Below are 14,369 nucleotides of genomic sequence, written 5' to 3'. Positions count from 1 at the left end.
AGGGTGGACGCTCGGAAATTGTTTCCGTTAGGTGAGGAGACTAGGACCCGTGGACATAGCCTTAGAATTAGAGGGGGTAAATTCAGAAATGCGGAGACATTTCTTCAGCCAGAGAGTGGTGGGCCTGTGGAATTCATTGCCATAGAGTGCAGTGGAGGCTGGGACGCTAAACGTCTTCAAGGCAGAAATTGATAAATTCTTGATGTCACAAGGAATTAAGGGCTACGGGGAGAATGCGGGTAAGTGGAGTTGAAATGCCCATCAGCCATGATTGAATGGCGGAGTGGACTCGATGGGCTGAATGGTCTTACTTCCGCTCCTATGTCTTTACGGTCTTATGGTCTTAACTCCTCTCATCTCACTCTTCTGATCACTGATTACAAAACTTGGTGATCTTGGACTAAGCCCCACTCTCTGCACCTGGATCCTCAATTTCCTGACCCACAGGCTACAATCAGTGAATATTGGGGATAATATTTCATCCTCACTAACACTCAACACTGGAGCCCCGCTGGGGTGCATACTCAGCCCCCTTCTGTAATCACTGTATACCCATGACTGCATCGCCAAATACCAGACTAATGCCATTTACAGGTTTGCTGATGACACCACCATAGTTGGTTGAATGTCAGATGGCGACGAAATAGACTATAGATGGGAGATGGAAGATCTGGAAAAATGGTGCACTGAGAACAACCTAGCTCTCAAAACGGAGGGACTCGTTATTGACTTTCGGTGGAATGTTAATCATGCACCCCCTACACATTAACAGCACAGAGGTGGAACAAGTGGAGAGTATCAAGCTCCTGCGATTGGTCATCAACAACAAGCTTTCTTGGGCTCTTCATTTGGATACACTGGTTACAAAGGCCCAACGACATCCCTTCTTCCTCAGGCAGCTGAGGAAAATTGGCATGATGGCGTATACCCTTGCCAACTTTTATAGGTGCACCATCGAGAGCATTCTGTCTGGATGTATCACTACCTAGAATGGCAACTGTACCATTCAAGATCGGAGATGGTTACAGTGAGTGGTGAACTCAGTCCGGACAATCACAAAGGCCAACCTCCCATCTGTAGAATTCATCTACCAGCCCCACTGTCAGGGAAAGGCCGCCAGCATTCTCAAAGATCCATCCCCCCCACGGCAATGTTTTTCTACAACCTCTATCATCGGGTAGAAGGTACAGAAACCTGAACACACACACCGGTTTCGCAACAGTTTCTACCCTACTGTTGTTAGAATACTGAATGGACTCTCAAACTCGTAACATTCACCTGTACCTGTGTTTTTGTTTTTGCTGCTGTTTACCTATTATTTATTTATCTATGCTACTTAACTATGTGATCTGGCTGTATTGTTCACAATACAAAGCTTTTCACTGTGTCTCAGTACACGTGACAATAAATTCATTTCAATTCAATTCCTTTCTCTCCCCATAGTCCTAAGCATTGTTTTTCTTTTCTGCTGTTTGTCCAATTCGCTTATCAAAATCACAATGGAATTTATTACAGGCTTAAGCAATGTGGTAAACCATAGACTGATTGCAGCACTAAAGGATTTAATTCACCCCTTGCCTCTGAGTCAAAAGATTGAGAGTTCAACTCCCATTCCAGAGAATTGAGCAGAAGAATCTAGGATGATACTTCCAGGACAGTATTGCATGTTATCGTTAGAGGTGTTGTCTTCTGGATGAGATCTTAAATTGAACCTATGTTTGCCCTCTCAGATGGCCTTCAAAGATTTCACGGTACCATTTTGAAGAGCAAGAGGGGAGGTAGGGGTGTTTTCCCCAATATTCCACCCCTTAATCTACATTGCCAAATAAAACACTATTTGGTCATTATAATATTGCTGATGGTTAGAGCTTGCTGTACGGGAATTGGCTCCCTTGCCTCCTACAGTACAGCACCACGAAAGCACAAAACTAGCTGAAACATGGAGGTTGTGAAAACGTTTATATAAGTACAAGTCTTGTATTATTTGTCTTAATATCTCCATATGTGGCTTGATGTCAGCCTTTGTTTGATAATGTTTTACAAAAGGGCAACTTGTTATTTTTGCTCTCCCTCCAAATTTTTCTTTGTCAGAACAAAATTTGTCACCTATTCCGATGGGATTGCATGCTTAAGATTGGAAGTCCCCTTCTCGGAATAATGAAAAATAAGGCCACATCTTACCACACACTGAAACAAATTATCAACAGAATAACCTGTGAGACCAGAGAGAGAAATTGATAAAATAAAGTTTCAAAAGCAAAGATTTGTTGGTCTAATTCCACAAGAGTGGGAAGTATCTTTGCTTTACAAACAACATTATTTTCCAATATTTTCACAGAATGTAGGTGGCTCTGACAAGGCTGGCATTTACTGCCTATCACTATATGCACTTGTTTATTTAAAAATTAATATTCGGATTATGACATTTCCTTTGGCATGGTTTGAATAATTGAACAAAAATATTTGTGTTGGACCCTTCAAGTCATCTGTGTCAGTGGGATTTCAGCTAATGTCTGGTGTAAGAGAGGCTGAATTAGTTCCAAGAAACTGATGAACTGTTTCATGGTTTCAGTACTGAGACAGTTCAAACCATTTATATATTTGTCTAAAATGTGTTGGAGGGAGTTAGCCTTTTTTTGCATCTATTATATTGGAAGGAATCAAGGCTAGATATAAAAATTAACCAGCCTCTACTGAGCACTGCCAGCGAGGAACCTAAAAGGTCCAAGTTCATCTTGCTTAGCCAAATCTTTAGGTGTTCCCAAAGACTACCAAAAAAGAGCAATAGGTCATTTACATTTACATGATAAATGAGCCTCACACCAATTTTTAGAAGATTCCAACAAAGATCAGGCATGAAGTCAATTGGAATAATTGAAATGAGCCTTTTATTTCGTGGCAGAGCTATCTGAGAATAGTTGTAAACTTCATGATACAATGGTAAAATGGGCAGAAAGATGGCAGAGACCTGTGAGGTGATGCACTTAGGGAAAACTAAACTGGAAAGTCAGTATGCTACAAATGGTGTTATTTTGCAAAGTGTAGAGACAGTCACGAAAAACAAGCTCTTACACATGGCAGGTCAAGTGATTAGCTGCTTGAAAAATGCCTGTGGGTTGTTGAGTTTGTAAATGAAGATAAGGAAGCTAAGTTATAGCCAAGCTGGAGAATTGGGTCCAATTCTGGCCACCACACTTTAGGAAGATATAAAGACCTTAGAAAGGGAACAGAGGGGGTTCACTAGGATATAATCAGGATGGGGGACTTCAGGAATGAGGAAATGTTAGGACTGTTCTCCTTGAAATAAAGAAGGCTAAGAAGGGACTGGAGCTACAGATGTTTCCAAAAGCAAGATTGGAAAAGAGCAGAGAGTGCAGAATTGCAAATATTTTAAATTAATGATAAAAGATCTAGATGAAAGAAAGAGGAAATGTTTTCATTGAGTAAATTGCTGGGATCTGGAATATGGTTTTTCTGGAAATATGATGTAAGGTAATTCCACAGATCATTTTAGGTACTTGCAGGTTTAACAAAAGTGTGGGACCAAGCATGTCTGTTCTATCAGCAGGGACATATGGGCTGAATAGTTTTCTATAGATAGATAGATTCTCTACAGTGCAGAAAGAGGACATTTGGCCCACTGAGTCTGCACCAACTCTCCAAAGAGCATCCCACCATAACCGTCCCCTCCTCGCGCCCCCCCCCCCCCAACAAATCCCATGTAAATCCTGTTTACCATGGCTCAGCCATATAACCTACATGTTCCTGGACACAACGAGGCATTTTAGCATGGCCAATTACCCAGCCTGCACATCTTTAGACTGTGGAAACTGGAGCACCCAAAGGAAATGGTGGCTCAGTGGTTAGCACTGCTGCGTCACAGCACCAGGGTCCCAGGTTTGATTGCAGCCTTGGGTGACTGTCTGTGTGGAGTTTGCACATTCTCCTCGTGTCTGCGTGGGTTTCCTCCGGATGCCCCGGTTTCCTCCCACAGTCCAAAGATGTGCAGGTTAGGTGAATTGACCATGCTAAATTGTCCCATAGTGTTAGGTGGATTAGTCAGTGGTAAGTGTATTGGAATGGGTCTGGGTGGGTTGCTCTTCGGAGGGTCGGTGTGGACTTGTTGGGCCAAAGTGCCTGTTTCCACACTGTAGGGAATCTAATCTAATCGAAACCCACACAGATACAGGGAGAACATGCAAACCCCACACAGTCACCCGAGGCTGGAATCGAATCTGGCCCTGTGAGGCACTTTTTTCCTTCTGTGCTGTACGACTGTAAAAACTGGTTGTGGTCCTCATCTATCCTGTTTTGTAATGCATTTAATTATCTTGTGTTGAAGATTAAAGTGAACATTACTCAGGCAAAAGATACTGATTGTGAAAGACAATCAGTTGAACTTCAAATGATAAAATATCATCTGTTGACGATAATAAAACTGTTAAGCGATTTAGACTGTCGGGGCATGGCTTTGTTTTATCATAGGATGCAAATTGAAGTCACATGGATGGGAGGTTTATTCTGCAATCAACCAAAGTAACATTGAGGTGAATGGATACCTTTCAGTCTTTTCTCAGCCGGAATAGTAGCAGTTTAAATTAAAAAAAACCCAAAGGACTGCGGATGCTGGAAATCAGAAACATAAACAGAAATTGCTGGGAAAGCTCAGCAGGTCTGGCAACATCTGTGGAAAGAAAGCAGGGTTAATGTTTCGGGTCCAGTGACCCATCTTCAGGACTGATTATAGCGAGTTAAAGTGTTGGGACACTATCACTGCACCACAACAGCTCCATCCATGAAAGAGAAGCTGAGTTGAAACAGCTGGCCTTGCTTGAAGTTGAGAAAGTATCTAAGTGAGGATTTAGTGGATGAGATTCAATGGTAGATTTCCCCTGCTGCTTTGCTACAGCACATCTCAATACAAAACAGCTACATGGAGGTAAATCCAACTTCTAAAGTCAAGTTATATAGAAAATCTGCTGAATGAATTCAAATACACTTTAAGCTGCAATATTCATTTCAAAATGAATCAGTGATTATGAAGTTCTTGTATTTTGTAACGTGTTCTTTTTACATTTAAATACTTAAAAAGAATAGCATGATTATTTCAGCCATAATTTCATCGTCAGCTGAGTTTGGTGAGTGAATTAATGCACCTGTATCTCAGCACAACAGTCAATTAAAATGCTTTGAAGCTGACCCCTAAGAATATATTATTTTTCAAAAATTTTGTTTGGAGTTCTGAAATCTTTAAGTGTTGAATTAAGCTTTGCAGTCTTTATTTCTAGTGAAGTTTTATTTCAACTTTTGAAGCATCATGCTAGTAATTAAATTTTTTTTTAATAATGAGTTTCTAGCCGAGTTGTGTTTACCTGTTAAAAGTTGTCTTCTGTAAGTTATTTTTGTGAATGTTTTTCTTTTCTAGCAAGAATGAACAGCAAAATTTTCATTATGATGTAATAAAGTCATGAACTACCCTATTTTCCAACAGCTTTTTGTCCTTTAATTATTAAACATCATGAACAAAGAGCTGAAGGTGGCATTGTACTGTTGAAATAACATAATTTCCCCAGTGTCATTTGTGACTCAGTGTTCCATTCTCTCAGTCAGAAAGTTGTGGGGAACTCCAGAAGGTTAAGCACAAGCTCCAGGCTGACACCTCCTAGGAGTGTTGAATATCCAATGAGCTGTTACACCAGGCCCTACCAATCCTTTCTGGAGGATGTTAAAGATCCCACAATTCTTGTAGATCCCCATTCCAAAGAGCTGTGGCGACATCCATGTTGTCTAGCAAATCCTCAGCTAGTATCTCACAAAATGCAAATTGTCTGATCAGTTATGTGGCTGTTGTGGAATCTTGCTGTGCCTAAATCAGCACTGTTTTTCACACAAAACAACAGAGGCTATAGAGTAGTCCCTGTGTACCCGCAGGGATATGTTCCAAGACTTTCTGCGGAAGCCTGAAACTGCAGATAGTCACAAACTCATTTATTTAAATGGGAAATTTACTTTCCCGGCAGCCCCCGGTTCTTGCTTCTGGAACATTCCCTGTAATATGTTTGTGCCATGGTAAACCATGGGTAACTGAAACCACGGAAACCGGACCCATGGATATGGTGGTCGGCCTGTTTTTCCAACGTACTTAATTAGCTGCAATAAAGTATTTTGGAACTTCCTGAGGTCATGAAAATTACTGTGTAAATGAAGTTTATCTCTTTCCCTTTTTCTCTCTCTCCCTTTTTCTTTCTCCCTTTCTGCTCTCTTTGTATTCAAAAGTATAAATATTGTTAAGCAGATGTCACTGATTGGAGGTAGCAATTGAACTAGAATTTTGGGATGTAAATCTGTTAAACTGAGACCCTTTTCTGCTGAAAAGTAACTTACGGGAGGCCTCTGCCGTAGAAGTGATCTGAGGAACAGTAGGTGTTTTTGTGCAGTAAAGCACATCTGAACTAATCTGCTGCAGCTGTTATTACAAATTGTTCACTTTATATTTCTCTCTCCTTTTCCCCTTTGTCTCTCACAAACAGCTCACTGTGCTGAGAAATGTGTCCATGGAAGATGCATCGCCCCCAACACCTGTCAGTGTGAACCAGGCTGGGGAGGCCTAAATTGTTCTAGTGGTAAGATCTCACCTGCTTGTGCCCATCTTGTTTGTTTTCATTGCACACTCTGTTTGTTACTGCAGCCAGTTTTATCAGAAGTATTCTTCAATGCACAAAATAATCCTGATATTTATTTTTGAAATGTAGACATACTTAATAAAAAAAGAGTTTATAAATACTGGTTATAAGAATAGGGGCAGCACGGTGGCTCAGTGGTTAGCACTGCTGCCTCAGAGCGCCAGGGACTTGGGTTTGATTCCTGCCTCGGGTGACTGTCTGTGTCGAGTTTGCACATTCTCTCTGTGTCTGTGTGGGTTTCCTCTGGATGCTTCAGTTTCTGCCCGCAATCCAAAGATGTGCAGGATAGGTGAAATGGCAAGGCTGAATTGCCTACGGTGTTCAGGAATGTGTAGGTTAGGTGCATTAGTCAGGGGTAAATATAAGATAACAATGTAAGGGAATGGGTCTGGGTGGGTTACTCTTCAGAGGGTTGGACATGTTGGGCCGAAGGGCCTGTTCCCACACTGTAAGGATTCTGTGATTACTACAGAGACTGCTGTGAAGAACTAGCCATTACTCTGTCTTCAATCACATCCTTCTTTACTCTCTCACTGTCCTCATGTCATCTTCACAGTGGGTGGTGCTTATTACATATAACCAAGCACTAATCCTTTCAGACCCATAATGTAACATTTTCCCCCAAGCTTTTTTCTGCTATTGTTGTATGCTTGTAGTAATTATATTTACTACAACCCCATCTTCCTGTTGGTCTTTATAAATTCTGCTGATCTGGAGAATTCACTGTTCTCTGCAAACATGTTCTCTAAGGATGTGTAAAAAGTAGTAGTTGGTTAGGTAGAAGTAGTTGTTCTGGACTGTCTTCCTGATGTTCTGGAGTCTAAGGTTCTCTTCAGAACAGTAGGAACTTTCATTTTTTGTACTTCTTTCATGGAGGGCACGTCCCAGCTTGGGTAGGCACTTCTTTGTTGCAGTATCTTGAATCTTTGGACATTCCTTGTCTCTTCTTAGTGGTATTGGACTGTGACTTCAAACAGTGTGCTGGGAAATGGATGAGTAAGGAAATCTTAAATTCTTTCTCAAAATTGAATTTTGACTGTATTTTATATTTGATATTGAACTGTAATTTGACATTTAATATCTCAATTTTATCCAGGCTTAAATGGGGACATACAAGCTCCCAATTTGAGAATATTTAATATTAGTTAATTAAATAAACCATCTTAAATAATTGTTCTGTACTTGAGTCTGACCTAATGCAGTGTATTAACAGAAGCATTGCAGGAGTGAACAGAACGCGGGGGTCAACTGATCAAAACCAACCTATGTTAACTTCATTAACACTAGAAAGCAGTGTTTGTTAGTCTGATGTTTATAACTGTTTTTCTGTCTCTGTGACACAATTGGTCAGTTCATTCAGCTCTTACCTGAAAGGCTGCTGATTTGACACCATAGAGGGATAACAGCTTCCTCCTACCAGTGTTTATTTTAGGTACTTTTGTGGGGTAGTGGTCATGTCTCTACCTCTAAGCAAGGAGTGCAGGATTCAAGTCCCACCTGCTGAAGAAACATCTCTGAACTGGTTGATTAGGAAATACCCCCCAAAAAAGAGGCCTCTCAGTCAGACACAGCCATGACAGGAGAAGAAGCTGTTTGTTAAGGTGTATTCTACTTCTGAGGTTGAAATTGTTTTTTATTTATTCATGGAATGAAGGCATCGCTAGTTGGGCCAGCATTTATTACACATCCTTAATTGCTCAGAAGGCAATTAAGAGTCAACCACATTGCTGTGAGTCTAGAGTCACATGCCAGACCAGGTAGTTTGGCAGTTTCCTTCCCTAAAGGACATGAAAGCACCAGATGGGTTTTCGGACAATTGATTCATGGTCACCATGGTTATTTAGACTCTTAATTCCAGATTTTTATTGAATTCAAACTCCACCATCTGCCATAGTGGGATTTGAACCCAGAGCTCCATAACATTACTTTGTTCTCTGGATTAGATTTGGGAAGGGTTCCATTTGACTGGAAAATAGTGAATTTAACTCCTTTATTCAAAAAGGAAGAGAGATGGAAAACAGGAAACTAAAGACCAGCAAGCTTAACATCTGTCAGAAGATGCTAATGTGCTGAAGGTTCATAATAGAAGTATTATTATTTGAGAACTTTGGTTCTAAAATGGAGGAAACATAGCTTTTACTTTACAGTTTTATCACAGTCTGACTTTTATGTAACAAGGTCAGAAAGTAATTTTGAGCAATGAATTCAAACAGGAATTACACAATGCTGTCTAATTAAGCTAAATGACCAGAAAGCCACTTGGAGAGGTCATTGTTGACTGGAGACTTACCATCACAGAGACAGAGAGCGACAGAGATGGATCACACCGAGAGGAGGTCCATAACAGCAGAGATTACTATTATTAGATGTGATAATGCCACTAGGCTGTGGCCTCCCATTGTTGTAACTGGGGGTTAGATTAATAAAGCATAAGAAACAGAAAATAATTAGTTTAGTAAGTAATTAAACTGTTAAGTAGAACATGTTATTAAGGATGGCTGAAGAGGTGATATCTTACACTGCAGATGTAGGCCAACACATCTGCAGTAAGTGTTTGTGGTGTGAGGAGTTTTGGTTCGGAGTTTATGAGCTGAGCTATAGGCACTGTGATGCATCAAGAAAGGAGAAAGTTACCTGGATATCTTGTACTAGGAGGCAGTCACACGTGGCATCCCTGCCAGCACCGGAGCTTAGGCCTTTCTTTGGGCTGGCAAATTATTATGGAAAGTTCACACATAACCTGCCCACCATCCTGGCACTTTTGCATCACCTCTTAAACAAGGGTCAGCCTTGGAAGTGGTCATGAACTAAGCCATAGCTTTCAGGGAAGTAAAGAAACAACCTCTCCTCTGAGTTGTTGGCACACTCTGATCCCAAGTGATGTTTAGTATAGACATGCGAAGCCTCATGGTGTGGCGTCAGGGTGGTATTAGCTCACAGGTGGCCCAGTAGAGAGAAAAGCTCAACAGAATGTGCATCCAGGACTTTGGCTAATGCCGAGCATAAAAATGTCCAGAGAGAGGAGAAAGATTTGGCTGTCATATTTGGAGTCAGGAAGTTCCACCAATATCTTTACATACATAAATTTGTCCTAATAACATACCAAAAACCCCTGTCAGGTCTACATAAGGAAGACAAGAAGGTATCACCCATAGCTTCAGGCTGAATCCAGTGGTGGGATCTTATATTACGTGTGTATAATTAGAAGGTGGAACACAGTCCGGGAGGTCAAGTAGCCAATACAGATGCATTGAACCACCAATAGTACTGCCACTGGAAGAATTGGTAATGGTTTTAAATTTTCTCGACACACTTCCAGTTAAAGCTGACAATATCAGACTTTGGATGCAAAAAGATCCAGTCCAGGCAAAACTGAAACAGCTGGCGGTAATGGGGAATATCAAAGGGCTCTCACAACCAGAATTGAAACCTTTCTGAACCCGGAGAGATTAGATCCCAGTAGAGGATGGCATATTATTATGGGGAGCAGTGTGATTGTCCTGAACAAAGGTCACCACCAGATTCTGGGTGAACTCCACCAGTATCATTGAGGGGTTCCAAATGAAAATGTTAGCGAGAGGTTACATCTGTTGGCCAAGATTGGATGTAGACATAGCTGTGTTGGTGGGGCAGTACCCAGAGTGCCAACAAGGACAAACATTACTGCCAGCAGCTCCCCCACATTCATGGGAATGGGCGAGTAAACCTTAGACTCGGTTACACTTTGACTATGCAGGTCCTCGCATGGGCTCAATGTTCTTAATCATTGTGAACGACCACTCAAAATGGTTAGACGTGCACATTCATCTGTCAAATATGGGGTCGACAATAGAAAAACTGTGCGCATATTTTACAATACGTAGACTCCCAGTGGTTTTGGTCACAGATAATGTGCCATCATTTACCAGCAGGTAATTTTGAGTATTTCCTATAATCGAATGGTATTCAACAATTTAGGACAACTCCTTACCATCCATCAACCAATGGTCTGGCAGAAAGAGCAGTCCAAACTTTGAAGGCAGGTTTGAAGAAACAGCCTACACTTTCACTAGCTACCAAACTGTCCTGGTTCCTATTTGATTGTAGGACCATCCCTCATGCAACTACAGGGATAGCTCCACCAGAGTTGCTAATGGAGAGAAGACTCCACACCAGGTTAAATCTGATCTTCCCAGACCTGAGGGGGGGACGGTGAAATGGGATTAGGAACCAGATACATGACTCTGCTAAGCGAGGGAGACAGTTTGTTACAGGGGATGGAATTTGAGATAGGCCTTAACTGGGTAAAAGGCATGGTCAACGTAAGGTTCTGTCCATTGGCGTACAAAGTTCAGGTAGGTGTGGTGGTCCGGAACAAGCACATGGATGATATGAAAGCTGCAAACTGGCAAACCATGCAGGAGCAAAATGACAGCCTTTCCAACTATTCCAGAACCCTTGAGTTCTCCTTCTCTGTCAAGCTTTGAAGACACCTCAGAATCTGGGATGGACAGTGCAGATTTCGCCATCTTGATGCCTTTGCCGTATGAAGAAGAAAATGAATTTCTTTTGGGTGCAAGAGATGAGCTATTGTGTGTTACAAGCTGCACCCATCAGAGACACAGTTGGAGGAACCTAACCGAGTACTAAAATGCCCCAAGAGGAGCAACAAAAAAAGAACCGGCCTATGTCCTCAGAGGGGGAGGGTTATAATAATTGTGGTGGGGTCAGCCAGGTATACCTTATCAAATATGAGTTCCCTGACTGGGGCTGGAAGTCTGGAAGCCCTGGCTGATGGATATAATCAGTAGTGTCAGAGGTTCTGTTCACTCTGAAAACTGGCTCTGAGGAAGCTGGACTCTCCGTGTTTAAATAAAGGGTGACTTGATAATGGGATACTGGCCTCTGTGGAGTATTATCAGTTTCAAATATAAAGAAAAAGTATTTAATTGCACCAATTTGGATGGCATGTCAGTAGATTGGACAGAATACAAAAAAAAGACTGATAAAGTGGGAATAATTATGGGAGAAAGCTAGCCAGAAATGTAATAGTGGTAGGTAAGAATTTCTGGAGATATTTTTAAAATAAAAGATAATAAAGTGAGCATTGATCCAATCAAGAGTGATACTGTGGAATTAATAACATAAAATAAGAAAATGGCAGATGAGTTGAAGAAGTATTTTGTATTAGTCTTCACTGTCGAGGGTATCAGTAGCATCCCTGAAATAACACAAAATTAGGAATGGGACGTTAAGGAGTAGTCAAAAGATAATTATAATCATCAGGGAAGTGGTACCGAGCAAATGTGGGAGCTGTGGGCTGACGATGCCAGGGTCCTGACAGACTTTATCTCCATATCTTAACAGAAATGGCTACCGATCGTTTTAATTTTCCAAGATTCTTTAGATTTGGGAAGGATTCCATTTGATTGGAAAATAACGAATGTAACTCCTTTATTCAGAAAAGATTGGAGGCAGAAAACATGAAACTATAGACCAGCTAGCTTAACAACTATCTTCAGATGTTAATGTGTTGAGGGTTTATAACATATTGTGATTATTTGAGATCTTGGGTTCTGAAATGGAGGAAATACTGTTTCTCTGTCAAGTTTTGACTTTTTGTAAAAGAAAGGTTATGAAGTAATTTTGAGTAGTGAGTTCAAACAGCAATCATACAAAGTTGTCTAATTTAGGCCAAATGACTAGAAAGCCACATGGAGAGATCATTGCTTCCTTGGGATTTGCCATCAGAGACAGAGAGGGGCAGAAGCAGTTTGATACTGGGAGGAGGTCTATAATCTTTCAGCAGTCAGGGCTGGAGTAATCCTGAGAAAAAGGCTCCTAAAGCAGAAGGCTGTTGAGGTATCAGAGAGGAAGACATCCTACAAGGTAGTTGAATATGTGAGGTTAGGAAACCAGTTTTAACCATAAATATTCTGAGTTCATGACAGAGTTGGGATTAGGGTTTAAGGGGCTTGGGGAGACAGAGAGACTAAGTACAATATATGTGACAAATGGATTGTTAGACCACATCGAGAGGGCCTAGAATAAATAGAGGAGGAAGTTTTCCTCCACCAATGTAAATCTCCGCTTAGACCACATAGAGTCACAGAGAGGTACAGCACGGAAACAGACCCTTCGGTCCAACCTGTCCATGCTGACCAGGTATCTTAATCTAGTCCCATTTGCCAGCGCTTGGACCACATCCTTCTAAACTCTTTCTATTCATATACCCATCCAACTACCTTTTAAATGTTGTAATTGTACCAGCCTCAACCACTTCCTCTGGCAGCTCATTCCATACACGAACTACCCTCTGCATGAAAATGTTAGGTCCCTTTTAAAGTTTTTCCCCTCTCACCCTAAACCTATGCCCTTTAGTTCTGGACTCCCCTAGCCCAGGGAACAGACCTTATCTATTCACCCTATCCATGCCCCTCATTATTTCATAAACCTCTCTAAGGTCACCCCTCAGTGTCTGACGCTTCAGGGAAAACAGATCCTCCGACATCCTTGTAAATCTTTTCTGAACCCTTTCAAGTTTCACAACATCCTTCCGATAGGAGGGAGGACCAGAATTACATGCAATATTCCAACAGTGGCCTAATTAATGTCCTGTACAGCTGAAACATGACCTCCCAACACCTGTACTCAATACTCCGAGCCTCTGGCATCAGAACGAATACATTTAACCTTGGAACAAGTGCAGGGCAAATTGCCCAGAATGCTGCCAGGCCCTAAAAGTTAGATCATGAGGAGACATTACACAGTAGGGTTATATTCATTGGGATATACAATGTTCAACAGTGATTTGATTTGTTTTAAGATTAAAAAAAAAACAATTGACAGTTTAAATTTGACAAAAACTTACTTCCACTGGTGGGAGAAGCCTGGCACAAAGCTGTGTAATGTTAAAATCAGAACGGGCCATCTAGGCAAGGAATTAGGAAACAGTTTGTTGCATAAATCTCCTAAACCTACAATCTCTAACTCAGAGGTAAGAAAACTATCTGCTGAGCTATAGTTAGCATTATCAAATGTTGTACTTTGTTTCAAATGAACTGAATTGTGAGACTTTGCAAAAAAACTGTAACTGAGCAGCAATGTAGAGCTGGATAAAAGCAAATTACTGCAGATGCTGGAATCTGAAATCAAAAGGGAAATGCTGGAAAATCTCAGCAGGTCTGGCAGCATCTGTAAGGACGGAAAAAAGCTGACGTTTCGAGTCTAACTGACCCTTTGTCAAAGCAATGTAGAGCTCTTGCTGTTTGAGGGAAATAAGAACCCCCTCAACTTAATGTTGTTTCAGTAAATCTACCCACTGGCATTAAAATGTTAAAGAACGAGTGACGAATGCTCTTTGGCATGTTCTTGTACACACTGTGGATGAGAGGCTCATTTTTGTAATCCTACAGCTCTTTAAATATAAACAATTTTTAGAAACACTGTTTGAGACTCCTCCTGAGCTGGGTGCATAGTTTCCAAGGCTATGTATTTTTTTGAATGTTAGTAAGCTCAAACATGGAAAATGAAGTACAGAGGCTTGTCTGTTCCTTCTCCAGCATGTTCCAGTTGGCTTGGTAATGCTAGGAAAATAGTAACATACCTTTGGCTCCATTTATTATATTGTCATTTTTCATTTCCATACTCTGAAATTATTGGCCAACAATATATTCCGTAAGAATTAATCTTGTCCTGAAAATTACC

At 41.1% G+C, this 14,369-nt stretch overlaps 1 protein-coding gene across 1 annotated transcript in view; it reads left to right on the top strand.

The window, feature by feature from the left end:
- The window catches only part of megf10 (multiple EGF-like-domains 10), a 214,648-nt gene that overhangs the window by 86,729 nt on the left and 113,550 nt on the right, over positions 1-14,369 (top strand). The window contains 1 exon segment of the mRNA XM_043717093.1: positions 6,531-6,623. Within this exon segment, the coding sequence (XP_043573028.1) occupies positions 6,531-6,623 (93 nt within the window).

Source organism: Chiloscyllium plagiosum, chromosome 2 (assembly GCF_004010195.1).
Source record: "Chiloscyllium plagiosum isolate BGI_BamShark_2017 chromosome 2, ASM401019v2, whole genome shotgun sequence".
Taxonomy (NCBI): Eukaryota; Metazoa; Chordata; class Chondrichthyes; order Orectolobiformes; family Hemiscylliidae; genus Chiloscyllium; species Chiloscyllium plagiosum.
Note: the sequence above shows the minus strand (reverse complement) of the source record. Positions and strands in the feature narration are given on the sequence as shown.